This window comes from Anthonomus grandis, chromosome 8, assembly GCF_022605725.1.
Source record: "Anthonomus grandis grandis chromosome 8, icAntGran1.3, whole genome shotgun sequence".
Taxonomy (NCBI): Eukaryota; Metazoa; Arthropoda; class Insecta; order Coleoptera; family Curculionidae; genus Anthonomus; species Anthonomus grandis.
Genome location: NC_065553.1, coordinates 6,897,648 through 6,915,628, shown reverse-complemented (window position 1 = coordinate 6,915,628; position 17,981 = coordinate 6,897,648). Strand labels below are relative to the sequence as shown.

Sequence of the window (17,981 nt, the reverse complement as noted above, 5' to 3'; positions counted from 1 at the left end):
ACTATTGATGGCTGCCAAACAAATACTAAACAACGTGGCGTCTTCAAACTTGACCACGTCGAGTAACCCACATATAATAAAATATAACGTGGCGACCATTTTATAATATACCCGCGAATTTCACAAAGCCTCTTATTTATGGCGGCTAAATGGGTTTAGACAACAATGGCGAGAAACGAAACACGAGAGATCGTGTAGGTATTTCCTAAACTATAACCGAACCTTTGGCTTTAATTCACAACTAATTATTATTTATTATTATTGGGTATTGCACACGATAACTTTGCTTTTACCAGCTGGATGTTGGGACATAGGCGGTCCTTCGAGGGAAAAAATGCAATAGAAGAGAGTCTTGCTTTGATATCACAGGGGCGACTCATACCATTTACAGATGAGTAATCTGAAGGAAAATTATTGTGGAGGCCCTAGAAACTCTCTATCCACACACAACATATGCTTTATAGATTGTATACTTTCTAATACACTGATATTTTTCAAACTACTACCGACATCTCTAGGTCAGGCCGGGTACTTCTGGGACCACCCTCGTACAGTTAAGAAAAGTCTACCTTAAAAAAAATGAAGGGGCTAAAGTCAGATGATCTTGCGGGCCACTCTATTGGTCCTCCTCGGCCGAATAACTCGAACAGCAATATTGAGGAGGTGTACCATCTTGTTGAAATCTTAAGTATTCGGCAATATAATTATCATTCTGCGATTTAAAAGATTTGTTTATTTTTACGAACTTTTTAATAGCTGATTCCTGTATTTTGGAGGTAGTCCACTATATACATCATTAAAACCTTCGGTCCCAGCTTGATCGTCAGATTTTATGCAAACGGCGACTTCGATTTGGGTTTTAGGGTCATTGGCGCCTTAACGTTTGCAGATGATACCAATGACACTAGTTGGCAGAAATACAGCAATTTCCATAAATTTGTTTCCAACTATCTATAGATCTGGAGCGATTGATTGATTTTCGATTTGCAACAGATCCTGTCTCTCTAAAACTTAGCACCAGCTCAAGTATGGATTTTCGGTGAACATGTTTAGCTAGATCCGTTTGATAAAATATCTGAGCTCTTAAAACATTGAATACACTAGAATAAACATTAGCTGGTTTGGATTGAGCGCATATTTGGTGGATAAACATGCTTAGTATTCCATGTGGCCAGTGATTGCTCAATTTTAACAGAAGAAAATAAAGTCTTCAAAAAGTCTAAAAAGTTTTGTTAATTCATTATAAAATTAAAAACTTCCTTTTTACTGAAAAATGATAAAGATGTTTGAACTGGGTCCTATATATTGGGAAAAAGGAAATTGAAATCGTTTCACAGGCAAGTTAGGTGTCATCCTTATAACTAGTAATATTATAAAAGACGACATATTTGTTAAACAAATTATCCAAAATTAAGCTTTTCCCCTAATTTCTTTTAGAAAAATATTAATAAAAATGTGTAATTAAGTATATTATTATAATCTGGCAAATTTTTCGCTTATTCGAACCAGTAAACACCGCAAAAATAAAGCTAGTGTCCGGTCGACATCCAGCAACCAAAATGACATCGCAGCGTAGGTCCTTTGCCAGCAACCTCAAATTCAAATTTTTTATTAATTTAAATGCACAGAGTAGTACTTCACAAGTCGCATTAAAAATGGTACAAAGTAGAATACAAAATCTGTCTATACCATTTAAAATTGTTCAAAGAAAAGGTACATATATAAAAGTTAAAAATTGTTATGCAAAAATTCTTCAAATGAATAAAAGGATTCCTGAACTAAAGAATAAAAGAAATAAAAGTATTCGCAAAGTATATATTATTAGTTAGCAAATCAAAGAAAATTTTAAACAGTACGTTTTTGAGCTGTTACAAAATACAGCACATTAAAAAAATATTCAGTGGATTAAGAAAAACCTATTTTGTATTAAAAATTGGAAAATCGATTTGTCTGAGAGATGGTGAACTCAAACACCTCGCATATGGTTTGCAGCTAGGCTTATTCTAGGCATTCAATGTTCTAATGAGGGGCAACATTAGCACATTTTCGTAATATACAGTATTGGCCATAATAGTTGGAACTTTTGAAAATTTATTATATTTTGTGTGCCTTTTAATTAGCATTTTATTTTCTTTTATAAAGTTGTTGTACACGAAAAACTAGTGTTAATTAATTTAAATGTTGACAAAAATTCAGCACCAGTAGCAGTTCGGAATAAAAATTTAAAAAAAGCTGGACAAAATACTTGGAACTAAATGATTTTTATGCAAAAACGACATAAAACATAACTTATTGAAACCATAATGTTATAATTAATATTTGGTATGGTAACCCTTAGCGTTAATTACTGCCTACATTCTTCTGGGCATTGATTCAATCAAATTTTCAATTATTTGTCTGTCAATGTGAGTCTAGGCTTCAACAAGCTTATGAAATAGTTCATCAGCATTTTTGACTGTTCCAGATGCCCGAATTTTGCTATCCAGATGTTCCCATAAATTTTCAATCGGGTTTAAGTCTGGAATCTGGGCCGACCACTTTAAAACTGTGATCTTTTCTTGATCCAACCATTCTTTTACCAATTTTAACGAATGTTTTGGATCGTTATCATGATGGAATACAAAATTTACTGGCATAGACTCAAATGTGTAAGGCTCCATTATATTTCGCAAAATATCCCGATACATAAATCGATCCATTTTCCCCACAATTGTCTGTATTGGCCCAGTACTATACCAAGAAAAGCATCCCCATACTATCACATTACCACCTCCATGTTTAACCGTAGGTCGAATAAACTTTTTTTTGAGTCTTTCACCTTTCGGTCGTCTTACATGAAGTATTCCATCACTGGAAAACAGATTGAACTTAGATTCGTCACTGAATAGCACTTTTTTCCAATCTTGTACAGTCCAGTTAAGATGATCCATTGCAAATTGTAGGCGTAACTTGACATTTTTCTTCCGGAGCAAAGGTTTTTTAGCAGGTCTGTAGCTGTTAAGTCCACCAGAACACAATCGCCTTCTTACGGTTCTTGCAGAGATATTGGAAGGCTCACCTTCATTTAATTTTGGTAAAATTTTGGAGGATGACAAAAATGGGTCAATCTGGGAAATATTTCAAATTTGCCTATCTACACGGGCAGTCGTGGTTTTAGGTCTTCCAGTGCTTTTACCTGGTACCACATTTCCAAATATACGATATTTCTTAATTATCCGTGACACGGTGTTCTTAGAAACGTTTAGTCTTTGAGCAATATTACGCTGCCTTACACCCTGATTGTAAAAATCTAAAATTCTTTGGCGAATGTCGCTGGAATAAGCCTTGCCTTTTCCCATGGTAACAGAAAATAAAATAAATAAAAAGAACCAACTTGCACACTGGTGTGTCAAAGACTGCCTGTAAAATACATCTTCCAAGCATTTTGTTCAGCACAAAAATTTAAAGTATTTCTTATTGTCTGAAACAAGATAAGGTTGAAATTCTGGTATGCTTTTTGTTTACTTATAAATATGTTTATTGATTGGATGTACAAAAATAAAATATAAATTTAAAACATTGGAAAAATTTAAAATTTTTAAAAGTTCCAACTTTTATGGCCAATACTGTAGTTCAATAAGCGATACTCTTTCAGCAGTTGAATAAACCATTTTAAAGTTAAATAAAATTTAGTCAAAAACGCTTCTGAATAATTGAGCAGGAATGTTGTTTTTTCAAAAATCTTCTCATTTATAAAAAAAAATTGGCCAATACAAAAAAACCTGTTCAAAAACTTACTTAGAATGCAATCCCCCTCCGGGGGGCAGTCCCTCGATCTCAAAGTCAGAGTCAAGCTTTAAAAGTAACTGAGAATAATCAATGTCCCGGTTCTGTTCAATGATTTCTGAAAAAACAAAAAAGAAAACCGGTATCAATAAAACGCCAATTCGTCTTTCGGAAATCACGTTTATTCACTAAAGAAAAACAGGTGTCGTTTTACGTGGTGATAGTGAACGGTTTTACAATCGGGTGATTTTTTTAAATAATTTAATGAATCTATATGGCGGGGTGAAAAAACTACGAGGTGACTCAGACCTAATTAAAAAAATCTCTCAACCGGCTCTGAGACAGCCCACAAAATAGAAGTATACTTATTGGAACTAGATAAACTATTATTTTTGCTAGATATTTTTAAGTTTTGGTCAAAAACGATTTAAAAAAAAAATTAAAAAATAATAGTTTATCCTTAACTACGGGGGCACTTCGGTGAGTGGTAACTAGAAATAAAATAAACCGTAAAATACTTAGCATATTCCGTTTATCGCAACAGAATATGCTAAAAGTAACTTCGTTAACTATAATTTAATTTTTTCCTAAAAATCACATTAATTATTGCTCTAAGATTATTGCTTTGGTCATTTTACTCACTTTAATACTCTAGTAAGTTTAAAAATGTGTGTTAAAGCTTATTTTAATAAATTAATATCAGGAAGACAGAATATCTTATTTTATATCATTGCTTTCGAGTGTGAAGATTTATTAAAACTTAGTGTTAAAAAAATAGCTGTTTGAGTGCTAATTAAATTATTTCTTTTTTTTTTTAACCTTTCTAAAGTACTTTTACAGGAAGCAATAGAAACGTCAAGAATTTTCAACAATAATTAATGAATAAGAATAGAAGAATAGCTATGTTGATATTCCAAAATTTATGTGGACAGAGTTAAATCTGTCCCTTGTGGCTTCTATACAAGCAGAATGTTTCTGTATATTGCTTCAAATAAATTATAACTATTATTTTTTATTCTAATCTCACTTTTATCATAAGACAAAAGCTATATTATCACAGGAAAAGTTTGCCTAGTCTAATTCATCAACTCAATCCAAAAAAAAATCTGTATATGGATAATTAATAGTTTCGTTGCTAATTCTTACCATTGCCATTAAAAATACAAATTTAAAATGTGAAAATAAAATGTTTCGAATTTAATTAAGCTCGGGACAGAAAATCACAAGTAATACTTTAAGTATTCGGTATAACTACACAATTTTGGAATGTAATATTCTAAGTTGTTATTTGGTAAAAAATTCAAAGCTAATTGTTTTTTTTTTTTTGATTTTCAAACATTAATTAATAGGAAAAATTTCAAAGAATAATAATTAGAAACTACAAGTTCATACGACCTTTTAATTTGGATACATTAACAAATACATTTCTGACGTTTTAGTGGCATTTTTATCGTATTTACAACATATTACTTGTGATGCATTATTAAAAATGGAATTTTGCAAATTTTTAAAAATGTAAAAACCAAACACGGCGCCTATAAGAAAAAACAATGTTGGTTTTCAAAAGACGAAATTTCAATTTTTTCAAAATTTCAATCAACAGAAATTTCAATCAATTTTTCGAAAAATGATGGTTGGCAAAAGACGAAACGTCGTATTACAAATCTAGAAAACACCATCATGTAGCACGAAAAAAGTGCCAATGCAAAAGTGTAAATTATTTTAAAATCGGATAAGAAATAAATTCATATTTCTTATAGATTCCGGGATCCCCATGTTGATATTAATTTGTGTTAATTCAAAATTTAAACCAGTAAAATCAGTTGCTAAATCTGACCTATTATTATATATACAGACAAACTCCTAAAAGTGCGATAAAAATTAGATAAATATATAGCACTATAGTACTGAAACAAAGTGTCAAACGTATGTCATAATTCATCTTATTAAACATAATATAAATTGTTTGCCTACTGATTCTGGTTTTCTTAGATATTAGGTAAAAAGATCAGTTAACAATAAGAACACTTTTTGAATTGTCGACGTTTCGGTATATTTTAAACAATCTTCAGGAGTCTAGTGAGAAAGTATTGGAACTCATTATCCTAAGGGTTTCTTAATGGCTTTCAGAAAATAGAAGAAATATACTTCTATGGCAAATTTGAAATATTGGAATTTCAACATTTACGAAAGGAAAGTGGTATATCTGTTGCCATTCAAAATGTAATAAACTGCGGATTAATTAGTCACATTAGTACACATTAATAATATACACCTGGCAGTTGTCCTTTGTTTTTCAATTTTAACTAGAACATATGTGTAATTTTGGCTCATTCCATAGCAATAAAAAATGTAATTTAAATACATAGATACGATAAACTCTATAGTTGTTGGCATAACAGCAATTTTTCCTATTTATCAAAAATATTATTAGCCTTTAATCTTTTACGCCATAAAAGTAATAGTGTAAACCCCACTTAATTAATTGGTAACCCCACTTTCACATATTTTCATAACCTTAAAAAGATAATGCCTTACGTTTGTTAGAAAATCAGGATTAAGGACATCTCAGAGGATTTGTACGGATAGAAAGAATGAATGGTAGCGAAATAATAGAATGAATGGAAATGAAATGGTTGTATCACTCACATCACTGTAACAGCATTTGAGAAAAGTACTAGGTGTCCTAAGTTTTTCAACAATCTCCCAGATAATCTCAGTTTGCTGACCTTTGATCACCCTTCGAAGGTCTTTTGTCAGGAATATTAAAAGATTTTTGTGTGATACAGAGCCATATAGTTCGAAAGAATATATCGACCGCAACTAGTCGCCTTTATGCCTGTTTGAAAGTTTTATATAGTCTCTTTCTGTGTTTTAATTTTGGTCTTGTCCACACCTTATTTTTGTTTTATGTTTTAAATTTGTTATCACTTTGTAAGGTAACATTTCCTATTTTTAGATTGTTTTACTGTTTGGACCTGTTTCTTAGATTTTTCTTGTATAGCTATATTAATTTTGAAAAATAAATGCTATTTTGATTTGATTTATTTAATTTTTGTCAAACAACAAATCTGCAGTTGGAAAACTGCTTTATTTCCACGAATAATATAACTCTATCTGCGAAGGGTGTTTATTGTAAAACTTGTAATAGAACATAACATATCAATTGTATAAAAAGAATTGATCAAAATGTGGTTTTATTACAAATTTTGAGATGCAAAACTTGAAAGGATAAAGAAAATGCCGTAAAAAAAACTAGCTAACAGTTTTTAACCTGTTTTAAAACCTATTTTTTTTCATTTACGCACCTATACCAATCATTGGTTTGCTCCTAACCAAGAAACAGGACTCCATAAATTAAAAGAACTCTTCACCTTCAATAAAATATTAATGGCATTTTTAAACTATATCAAATCCATTAGAAAAGCAATTTTATTCATTTATATGAAAGTGACAATAATAGCTAGTTGCAAGCATTTTCTTTGACACGAATTGTTAATCTACGCAAAGCAAATAGAATAAACCATGAAAAATATAAATAATTAAGTTGTAACTTGGCTACATGCTTTCTTTGTTATTTGGTTATACAATCTTAGTTTCCAAGACGTAAGTGTGAAAATACGGTTTTTAACAAATTCATAATTGATTAAATACAACATGTAATAAGCAGTTAGAAAACCTTGTAGTGCTTAAAGATTAAAGCATTTCATGGAAGAAAATTACTTTACAAGAGAGTAACTAGTACTTTAAGAACAAAAATAGGTAAAAAATCTACCACAGCTAAACGTTTTTCCAGTTATAGACTATATATGTGTAGTAATCTGGATGTATAAAACTAGCCAAAAATAGCATGACTAATAATAAAAATGGACTGGTCAATTACTATAAATTTATCCTATAGATAGAATTTTATCCTTAAACAAATTTCACAGTTTAAGCGCTTGTTTTGGCCAAATTCGTCAGATAAATAGTAGTATCTAAAATGTATAACTATTAAAGTTTATCTTAATCATAAATGATATGTATGAATTTTAGGCCTATTTTGAAAAGTTTTTTATTAAATCCTGTAAAATCATCTTTTGGTTGATACGACCTTCGGACAGGAAACCTCCGAAATAATAAATGGAGCGGCTGTCAAGCATTACTGTGCAAAGAACACACGTCTTTTGCAGGTTTTTTATGTTATCAGTGCAAAGAAGCAGACGCTTATAGTCTATTTAAAATGAATTTGGACAGCAAAAAAACCAAATCACAATGAATAAGCGGCATCTTCTTTATAAAGCATAGGCGTGCAAAAAATAGAGAGCTATTATTTCTTAAAATATTTTAAAAATCCATTAATTGGTTATATTTATTAAAATTTTTACCTTCGATTTTACATGTAAAATCAGTGGCTTAAGCCTAAAGCGGAGCTTAAAGACAACGGTGCATATGGCCATAAATTACTTTATTTTAGGATAGTTATTGCCTGTAATGTTACGCATGTTTTATTATTTAGCTAATATTTTATATACTTTTTTTAGTAGTTCTGTTATAACATATTGAACTTAAATTTGAATAGGTACCCTGTATAGATAAAAACTAGTTATATTCAGTAAAAGTAAGCGATGTATGGATAATGTCTTTCAAATGATTTATACGAGGATTTATAAACTTATTATATTTATTATTATTCATTATACATTATACTTATTTTTTGCCTTTTTATAAGGGTGGTGATCGTTCTAGTCCATCCAACTATAGGCCGATTTCAATTTTGTCTACTTTACCTAAGTTAATTGAAAGACTTATGAAGGATCGTCTTTTAAGGTTTCTTCTGGGGGAAGGGGTTCTTCGAGATGAACAATTTGGTTTTCTATCAGGGAAAAGCACCTCTGACGCTATGTTTGATTTCTTGTCCAAACTTCTCCAGGGTGTTAATGGAAGAGAGGCGACTGCGGCGGTGTTCTGTGACTTGTCCAAAGCTTTTGATTGTGTGAGTCATAGGATACTGCTTCAGAAGCTTTCTGCTTATGGAGTTAGGGGTGTTGCACTGAAGTGGTTTGAGTGCTATTTGTCTGGTCGCGAGCAGTCTGTGTACCTTAAAGGTGACTTTTCTGGTAGGGAGTCTGTGGATTGTGGTGTTCCACAGGGGTCAGTTCTTGGTCCCCTTCTATTTCTTGTATACATTAATGATCTTATTACTCTTAGCATATGTGGACATTTTACACTGTTTGCTGACGACACAACGGTTTTATGGTGAAATAAAGATCCCAAGCAGCTTGTCAGAGATGTTGCAGCCGATTTCCTGATCAGAAGTTTATTTAAGGCCCATTCTAGAATGCATTGTGGTAATCTTTTCAAAGAGAGCCGTATTTTGACCCTACCATCATTATTTATTTTGGAAACTGCATGTTTAATATTCAAAAATAAGAACAGTTTTCCAATCCGACATCACAGTTATCCTACCAGACAGATTAATAATATTCCCCTTCCTATTCCTCATTTTACATCTATCAAAGATTCATTTATATATCGCGGTTTAATGATTTATAATCACATTAGCGTGGAATTAAGAAGTGTTCAGTCTTTGCGCCAGTTTCGTTCGTAAACTGAAGTCATATTTGCTTCTAAAAGCCTTTTATTCGATTGAAGACTTTTTTAAGGCTGAGGATGTTGTGTAGTAGATGCTAAGCTTTTAATCTGTTAATTTTAATTTTGAACATACCTTTATGTGTATATATTATCTCTGCTACATTTGTCTACATGCATATATTTTGTTTTATAAAGATTTTGTTTGTAACATTTTTCTCTTGCATTTTTTTTTTTTAGGCATTTTATATGTTGTATAAATTTTTTATATTTGTTTTGTAAAATCTGATTTGATTGTATTTATTTTCTGAAGCTTTGTCAATAAAATTCGTGTACATGTACCAAATTTTCGACAATAAAGTGCTTGGAAAAGAAAAAAAAAATACTTAGTAATTTATATACTTATAATAAAAATGTTTATAAAAAAACTCAAAAATCACTGTTTGAATCTTCGGAACTGGAGTCCAAACTTGGATTTATAATAATGGGGTTAACATGAGGTAAAATACCATACTCATTCTCTTTTTCAATAACACTCCGAACACAATTCCTCCATATGTCTGTTTTATTAATTTCTTCTACAACTGCCCTTATAGTTTCTAATACGAAAGTATAGTTAGTTGGAGATTGATTATATTTTCTAATTCCGTCCTTTAAAGTAGCCCAAATCATCTCTATGGGATTAAAAATACAGTAGTACGGCGGTAGACGTAATACGGTGTGGCCATTTGCCTCGCGGAGTTTATCGATAACGTATTCTTTTTTAAAATGTTCATTTTTTATGGATTCTAATAAAAAAATTTTTGTGGCTTTTTGTGGAATGCTCATATTTTTGCTTTCCATAAATTTAAGAATTTCATCCTTTTTTGTGGAATTATTTGGGATTTTTTGATGTAAACGCGAATGGTACGACGCGTTGTCCATCACAATCACCGAGTTTTCAGGTAAATTGGAAATCAATTGCTCAGCAAACCATTTTTCAAATAGATTGGCTGCCATGTCCTTATGGTAATCATCCGACAACGCATTGGGGATGAAGCCGTTATCACCACCTGCGTGTAAAATTATAACACGTTTACCGCGAGAACTTGGTCCACTTAGTGAGCACTTTTTAGTGTCGTCCGCCTAACCATACTTAACGACATTATGAGTATCATACCAAGTTTCATCTAGGTAAACTATGTTCCTGTTTAATTGACGGTATTCCTTTATTTTTTCTAAATATTCCTATCGCCGTGTTACAATTCGAGGAGATTCCATAATAACCATCCTTTTATCTAACTTTTTATATTTAAATCCACATTCTACTAATACACAACGTAATGTAGCAAGACTTTTATATTTGTAGTGGGGATAATCCGTTAGTAGCTTTCTTTGAATGTCTTCTAATGATGGAACTTTGTTTTCACTATAAAATTGATAAATAGATCGATAAATAACATTTTTGTCGCTATCATCAATTTTTCTAAGTTTTTTATCACATTTTTTTCGTTTTACAGAATGATCAATGACATTTCCTGCTTTTATCACACTGTAAACGGTGGTACGAGCCAGCTTAGTAAGCTCACAAATTCTTGTTAAAATTTGATTTTGTGAGGCTTCAGGCATTTCACTTTTCAAGCAATTAAAAATATTTAATATTAACGACAAAAAAACGTATTTAGCAACAAAAACAGCAACACAGCAGCAACAACCACAACAACAGCAAAAACAGAACAAAAAACAGCTTATAAAAAGAACTGCCAAAGACTACAAAATAAAGCGATAAAGGAACGACAATAAGGGAGCACACTTTTAAGTATCTGCCAAACAGACATTTAAATATAAAATAATAGAAATTAGAAATAAAATATCATCCCCAGCCGGCCGCACATGTAAAACCACGGCCCGTCCAACAATCAAACCCTCGAGCTCGACTTCGCAGTCTTTTTCCTCGTCTGTTACACGATATTGCGCTCTCATCGGCGTATCTCTCGCCGCCAAAAAATTGATCGTTGAACGGTCCGGAGCCTGGTGATTCCGTGGCCAGACAGCTTAAAGTATACCAGGACGGCTAGCATATATTTTTTTTAGTACCTTGTTGTGGATTCTTGACCGTTCCCCAATTTTAGCGCCGTTCGAAATCATTTTAAATAAACTATACTTCCATGTTATTATTGTAATAATAAGTTTTATTCTCAGTTCATTAGTGGTTCCTTAGTTTTACTTTATTCTCTATTTATTATTTGTAAGGATTGTTTATTTTACATTCCGCATTGAAATTAAAGTACCTTTTTTCAGAGATATGTAAAAAATCTTCATGTTAGTTAAAGACTACATGCATGAGCTAGCTTAAAAAAAATCTATTTCAATAATTTAGCAGCTTTGGAATAGGCTGCTAAAAAAAAATTGTTAATAACTTGCTTGTTCTCAATACGACTTCTAACTTTTCCCATTTTTAAACAAAGAAGTTAGTTGTAAAGTTTAGCTTAAATGATTTTGAAAAACATTGAATAAACAAAGTCAGGTCATCAGCACCCAAACAGCATTATTTTTTCATATCACTAATTTAAAGCTCTAAAGATTAGTGAATTATCACCTTACGCTAAAAATATGTAACATTCCTTAAACCATCAAAAAATAATACTGACGATTCCTTTTTGTCATTTTATCGAAGGAACAACATTGAGAAGGAACAAAAAAGAATGAACACTTGGTAGAGGAACATAAATATCCTACATTAATATTGACTAGAACGGTTTCATTTGACTAGAAAACTTATTATCCGCTTGAATACCTTCCATTTTATAGAAACAAGAAAATGACAAGTCTGACAATTAATTAAAGACATATAATATGACAATAAATGTGTTTAAGCAGAAGGGGCGTATTTTGATAGTGACCACTTTGATTTGAATGAATAAAGTATATTTCATGAGTAAGATTATACGTCTACTTAATAAATTGTCATACCTTGTAGGTGACAAAATGTAAGACATTCAAGCAAATAAAAAACAGTGGAGGAGACAAGGGAGCCTTTAAGAGGCCACTTTGTCTCCTAAGTAATTCAAAAAAGATACTCTTGGCAAGTAATGTAATTAAGACAACCTTTAACGCGCCTTTCCAGGGTGGCATCCAACTCTTTTTCCGCCTGGATCGCCTCGGCAAAGGGCCGTGGCGCTCCCGGAAATACAACCAACACTATGGACATGTTATCTCTGCTGCCCTGTAACAAGAAGAGGCGAAATTAGACGGTTTTTCACACCCGAAAAGCTTAGCTGATTTACTTACTTTAAATAAACAAGTATCGATAACCTGTCCGGTGACCTCCCTAAGGTCATCCGTAACCTGCAAACGACTCCTAACGTACGCGCACAGGTCCGCGTTACTCATCACGTCCCAAATACCGTCGCAGGCCAACACCAGAAACTCGTCCAATCGTTCGTCTCTCTCTTGCACGAAAATTTCCGGTTCCGGTGATACGAGCTGCTCGCAAGGACCCTTGTCTTTTACGTTTTTGTACTCGAAGTCCCCTAGGGCTCTGCTAACGGCTAAGCTACCTAAAAGCCAGTTCCAAGGTAGACATTTTTTGTTTTTTTTTTTGTAGTAAAACTTCTTTACGCACGCTTGAGTTGGGGTGTACTATTCTGTAGCCGGCAAAAGAATGTTAAGAATGCAATAGTCGGGTTCAACCGAGTTACCAATTTGAGCTATATTATGCATACTTTTTACCTTACTCTATTTGAATCTTAAAAAAAGAAAAATAGGACTGACAACAGTGCTTTTTTTTTAACGTTTAACCATGAACTTTTACGAGTACATACAGTAGTGGCCAAAATTATAGCAACAAATCTGAATTTTACTAATATTTAATAATAACTATTGTATGTATGTTTTAATCGTAAAAGTACGCCACTGGTTTAGATGGCCTCTTAATATTTAAACAAAATTTCTCATTCAAATAAAAAAAAGCCTACCTGTTTTTTTGCTGACAATAAATATTTGTAATTCCAAATATTTCACCTGGTCATAATTATAGCAACATTTGAAATTTAGTGCTCTTTCAATCTGTTGAAGTGCAATATTGAAACAATTTATATTGTGATTTCTTGGTAGTTATTAACTTATTTAAATAACAGTATGAGTCGTGGTAAAACCGTGTCTGTTGAAGTGAGGCAACTTATAATCAATCAGTATAAGTCGGGCATCAAACAGTCATCCATTGCAAAAAATTTTGCTCTTCACAGATCAGTTGTATCACGTATAGTGAAAAGATACAATAACACAGGGCTGGTAGTACCCAAAAAAAATTCGGGACGTCCCCGGAAAACTTAAAAAAAAAGTGACAAAATGATTGTTTGGATTTCCAGGCAAAACCCATTTTTGTCCTCTTCAAAAATTAAAGGGCTTTTGGATGGCAGTGGGTGTTCCGATCTTTCTCCGTGAACGATCCATAAGGCGGCGTCTATTTGAAAATAAGTTGTTTGGACGCAGACCAGCAAAAAAGCCTCTTCTTTCCAAGAAGAACGTGAAGGCCCGACTTGAATTTGCTCGAGAACACCAGGGCTGGACTATTGATCAGTGGCGCAGAGTTATTTTTAGCGATGAATCAAAATTCAATTTATTTAAAAGTGATGGTGCTGCATACGTTCGACGTCCTGTAGGCAAAAGATTTAATCCTCGGTACACTTCTCCTACAGTTAAGCATGGTGGTGTTGTTTTTCGGGGTATGGTATGGGACCTCTTCACAGAATAGAAGGGATTATGGATCGATTTATGTACAAGGATATATTAAAGAATGTTATGTTACCCTATTCTGAAGAAAATATGCCGCTGTTATATCAATTTCAACATGACAATGATCCAAAACATTCTTCAAGGCTAATAAAAGAGTTTCTCCATGATGAAAAAATTAATGTTATGAAGTGGCCCTCCCAATCTCCGGATTTAAATCCAATAGAAAATCTTTGGGAAATTGTGGATAACAGGTGTAGAACCAGGAATTTCAAAAATGCTGGAGAACTTTTCGAAACTCTTCAGGATACTTGGTTGTCAATCGATCATGATGTTATAAACAAACTTATCCATTTATCCATGCCAAAAAGATGCATTGCTGTTATAAGGGCTAAAGGGTACTATACTAAATACTGAAGAATATTATTGTATTGTAATCTTATTTTGACTTTGGAGAATAAATAAATTGATTTTTCTAAAATGTGTTGCTATAATTTTGTCCAACCCGTTTCCTAAAAAAATTCCCATTTTTTATTTCTTTTATAAAGTAACAAAAAAATAAACATAAATAAAAAGCTTTGTAAAAAATACATCATAATATATACCAGTTTTTTCTCTAATCTACCACATCATATAATTTGAAGGAAAAATGTACTTGTTGCTATAATTATGGCCACTACTGTATATCGCGAGAGCCGTAACATTTTCAATAGGTTATGAGGAAAAACATAGACCCACTGGCGTCGCACCTGGAATTACCCATAAATTATGGTATACAGTAGCGGCCAAAAGTAGAGAAACTTTTGATTATTTTTAAAAAAATATTGATAGATTACTTTTTAAAAATATATTTTATTGTTTTAGGTGGAACACAAATACAACATAAAAAATAAATAACTAGTGTATAAGAAAATTATTTATAAACCCACAAAAAATTTTTTTTTTATTTTTTAAGCGGTCAAAAGTAGAGAAACTTAAGCAAAATATTACAAATACTTAAAATAAACCTAATATTTGGTAGCAAAACCTTTGTTTTTAATAACTTCTGCACATCTTCTGGGCATCGACTCCAACAATTTTACAATTTTTTCTTCTGGTATTTCCTGCCAGGCCTGCGATAATGCGCAAAATAGTTCTTCTTTGTTTTTAAATTTTTCGGGATATTTACGCCTAACATCTAACTCCAATTGTTCCCATAGGTTTTCAATGGGATTTAAGTCGGGGCTTTGTGGAGGCCAGGCTAAAACGTTGAGCTGTTCCTCCGCAAAAAAATCTTTAACAATTTTAGCTGTATGTTTAGGATCATTATCCTGTTGAAATTTCCAAATTAGTGGAAGGTTTTCTTCGGCGTAAGGTATCATATGATTCTTGAGGATCTGTAAATATTGATATCTGTCCATAATACCCTCAACTTTTATTAGCGGACCTAGTCCATGCCCAGAAAAAGAACCCCATACCATGACATTACCTCCACCATGTTTTATGGTTGGCCTAGTGTATTTAGGATTGAATCTTTGATGTGGGGGACGCCTTACATACTTTATTCCATCCGACCCAAATAAATTAAATTTACTTTCATCGGACCAAAGTATGTTTTTCCATTGGTTATAAGTCCAAGTGGAATGTTCTCTAGCAAATTTTAAACGAGCATGCCGATTTTTCTTGGAAATGAATGGTTTCTTTGCCGGTCGTCTGGCTTGGAGGTTTCCTTCGCCTAAGCGTCTTCTTATGGAACGGATGGATAGTGAAATGGAAGGGTTTCCTTTTTTAATATCCACGGCAGTAAAGAAAGGATTTTTTTGGGAACATCTTCTTATTACTTTATCATCTGAAGGAGTAGTCTTTCGCGGCCTTCCGGTCTTAGGTTTAATTAAAGAACCTCCACGTTCTTTGTACATCTTGATTTGTTTAGATATAACACTTTTATTAAGCTTTAAATCAATTGCAATTTGATTTTGTTTCAATCCATCTTGATATTTTTTTATAATTAGTTCTTTTAACTGAACTGACAAATGAATACCTCGTGGCATCTTACTCGACTAATACTAACACACGACTAAAATATTATTCTCTTTATTCAAAAACTGTTTGTTTAGGAATGATCGGAAAAAAAGTTTCTCTACTTATGGCCGCAAAAAAATGAAAAATATTTTGGTATTTTCGTCATGTGTTAAAGAATGTGTTTATTTTTATATCATTATAAGTAACTTAAGGTACCCAATGATTTAGTGATGAAATTAAAACTTTTTATTTAACCTATTAATTAATTTTTTAAAAAATTAAAAGTTTCTCTACATTTGGCCGCTACTGTATGTATATGCAGGTATTAAATTAGTTTAATTATCAATTTATTAGTATATTGTAATAGTTGGATTATCAAGGAAAGGGAAATTTAGTACCTATATATTTATAAAATAATTAATAATTTATGACCTGCACCTGCCGTTAATCCTTTTTGTATCCTTATTATACCTTTAGAGTTGTCTTGTTATTTATTATTTACCAGTTATATCTTAAAGGGCTAATTTGATAACAGTAGGTAATCCAAACATGTATTATCTTATTATTTACGGTATATATTCATATTGGTAAATGATTTGGGGACAGGGTTATTAATCGTTTTTTTTTTATTTAAACCTGCCAATGTAGCATAGGTACACACTACTATTTTAGAACCGCCCTTTTTTTTCTGAAAGTGTGCAACTATCTGTTTAATTTTTCATTTATTGATCATGTTGTGATATCGCGTTAATTTTGTTCCTTGGTGTTCATATTAGTTTTTGTGTGATATCGTGGTTTCTTAATTAGTAATATGGAACATTTAAAAAATAAAGTTTAGAAAGGTCAGACTCATGAGGTTATTGCAAATGTAATAAGAATTGGTGATGAGGAAAGTGCCAATAATGCTTTTAAGCTACCCTTAAAAAATAAAACAGAACAAGCATCTATGTATTGTAGAGTAGAGCGATCTACTATAATTAAAATTAGAAAAGAAGATCAAGATCGACGTGAGTTTGACCCTACAGAGCCTTTATCGACTCCAGGAAAAAACACGTAAAAGATTATTAGTACTGAAAAAAATTGATGATTTTTGATATAAAGTAATACCAATTTTAGGAAAGATGCTGGCGAAAATTAAGGAGAAAATTGAATTTCCATATGAAAAAGACTCATTGCGAAGATTATTAAAAAGTAATGGATTTTATTGGAGAAGATGTCAAAACCGGCGCAAAATTTTAATGGAATATTCGGAATAGCGGAAAACATTAGTTCGAGTGGTCGCTACATTTTCGTACATGCCGAAAACTCAGTTATAAAAGAGGATGATGATGAAAGTGATGCTAGCTGAGTTAGTGCTAGTTTAGCTAATGAGTTAGACGATTGAGAAGAAGAAAACATTGATCCTGATTCTGACTAAGAAACAATGACAATTTTTTTGTGTTTATTGTTTTTTGTTTATTAGTATAAATTTAAGTAAGATTACTATTTGTAAAATTATACATCTATATTATTTATTATGTATAAAGTCTTTTAAGTTCGATTGTAGTGTTTAATTTCACTTGTGTTTTGTTTATTTTTTTTGTTTTATGATGAAAATAAAAACAATTAAAAAATTTACTTCAAATCATGTTCAATTCAACAGAATCAATTACTTTTATTCTTGGTGATAAAAATAAAAAACAGGTAAGTAGAAAGTAAAAAGGTAAAATATCCAATATTTTTTTAATTGATAGCGTGCACCACTGAAAATGCCTCAAGACCAAGTTCGAAATGGGTTTTTTACGGTATTTATGGCCTTCTTCCCCCTTTCGTCGCGGTTACAGTTACCGCAGATGAATAGTATATATACTTCATACAAAATAAAAAGCGTTGCACATCACAGGGGGTGGGATTAACCCGGCCTGGTAATACCAACCCCCAAATCAACTGTA

General features: G+C 32.1%; 1 protein-coding gene across 1 annotated transcript in view; it reads right to left on the bottom strand.

Annotated features, from left to right (window-relative positions):
* Positions 1–17,981, bottom strand: part of LOC126739133 (protein phosphatase 1A) — a 31,525-nt gene that overhangs the window by 6,260 nt on the left and 7,284 nt on the right. The window contains exons 5-7 of the mRNA XM_050444659.1: positions 12,607–12,875; positions 12,424–12,541; positions 3,778–3,883 (exon numbers count right to left, since the gene is read on the bottom strand). Of these exons, the coding sequence (XP_050300616.1) occupies positions 3,778–3,883; positions 12,424–12,541; positions 12,607–12,875 (493 nt within the window). The remainder of the gene's footprint in view (positions 1–3,777; positions 3,884–12,423; positions 12,542–12,606; positions 12,876–17,981) is intronic.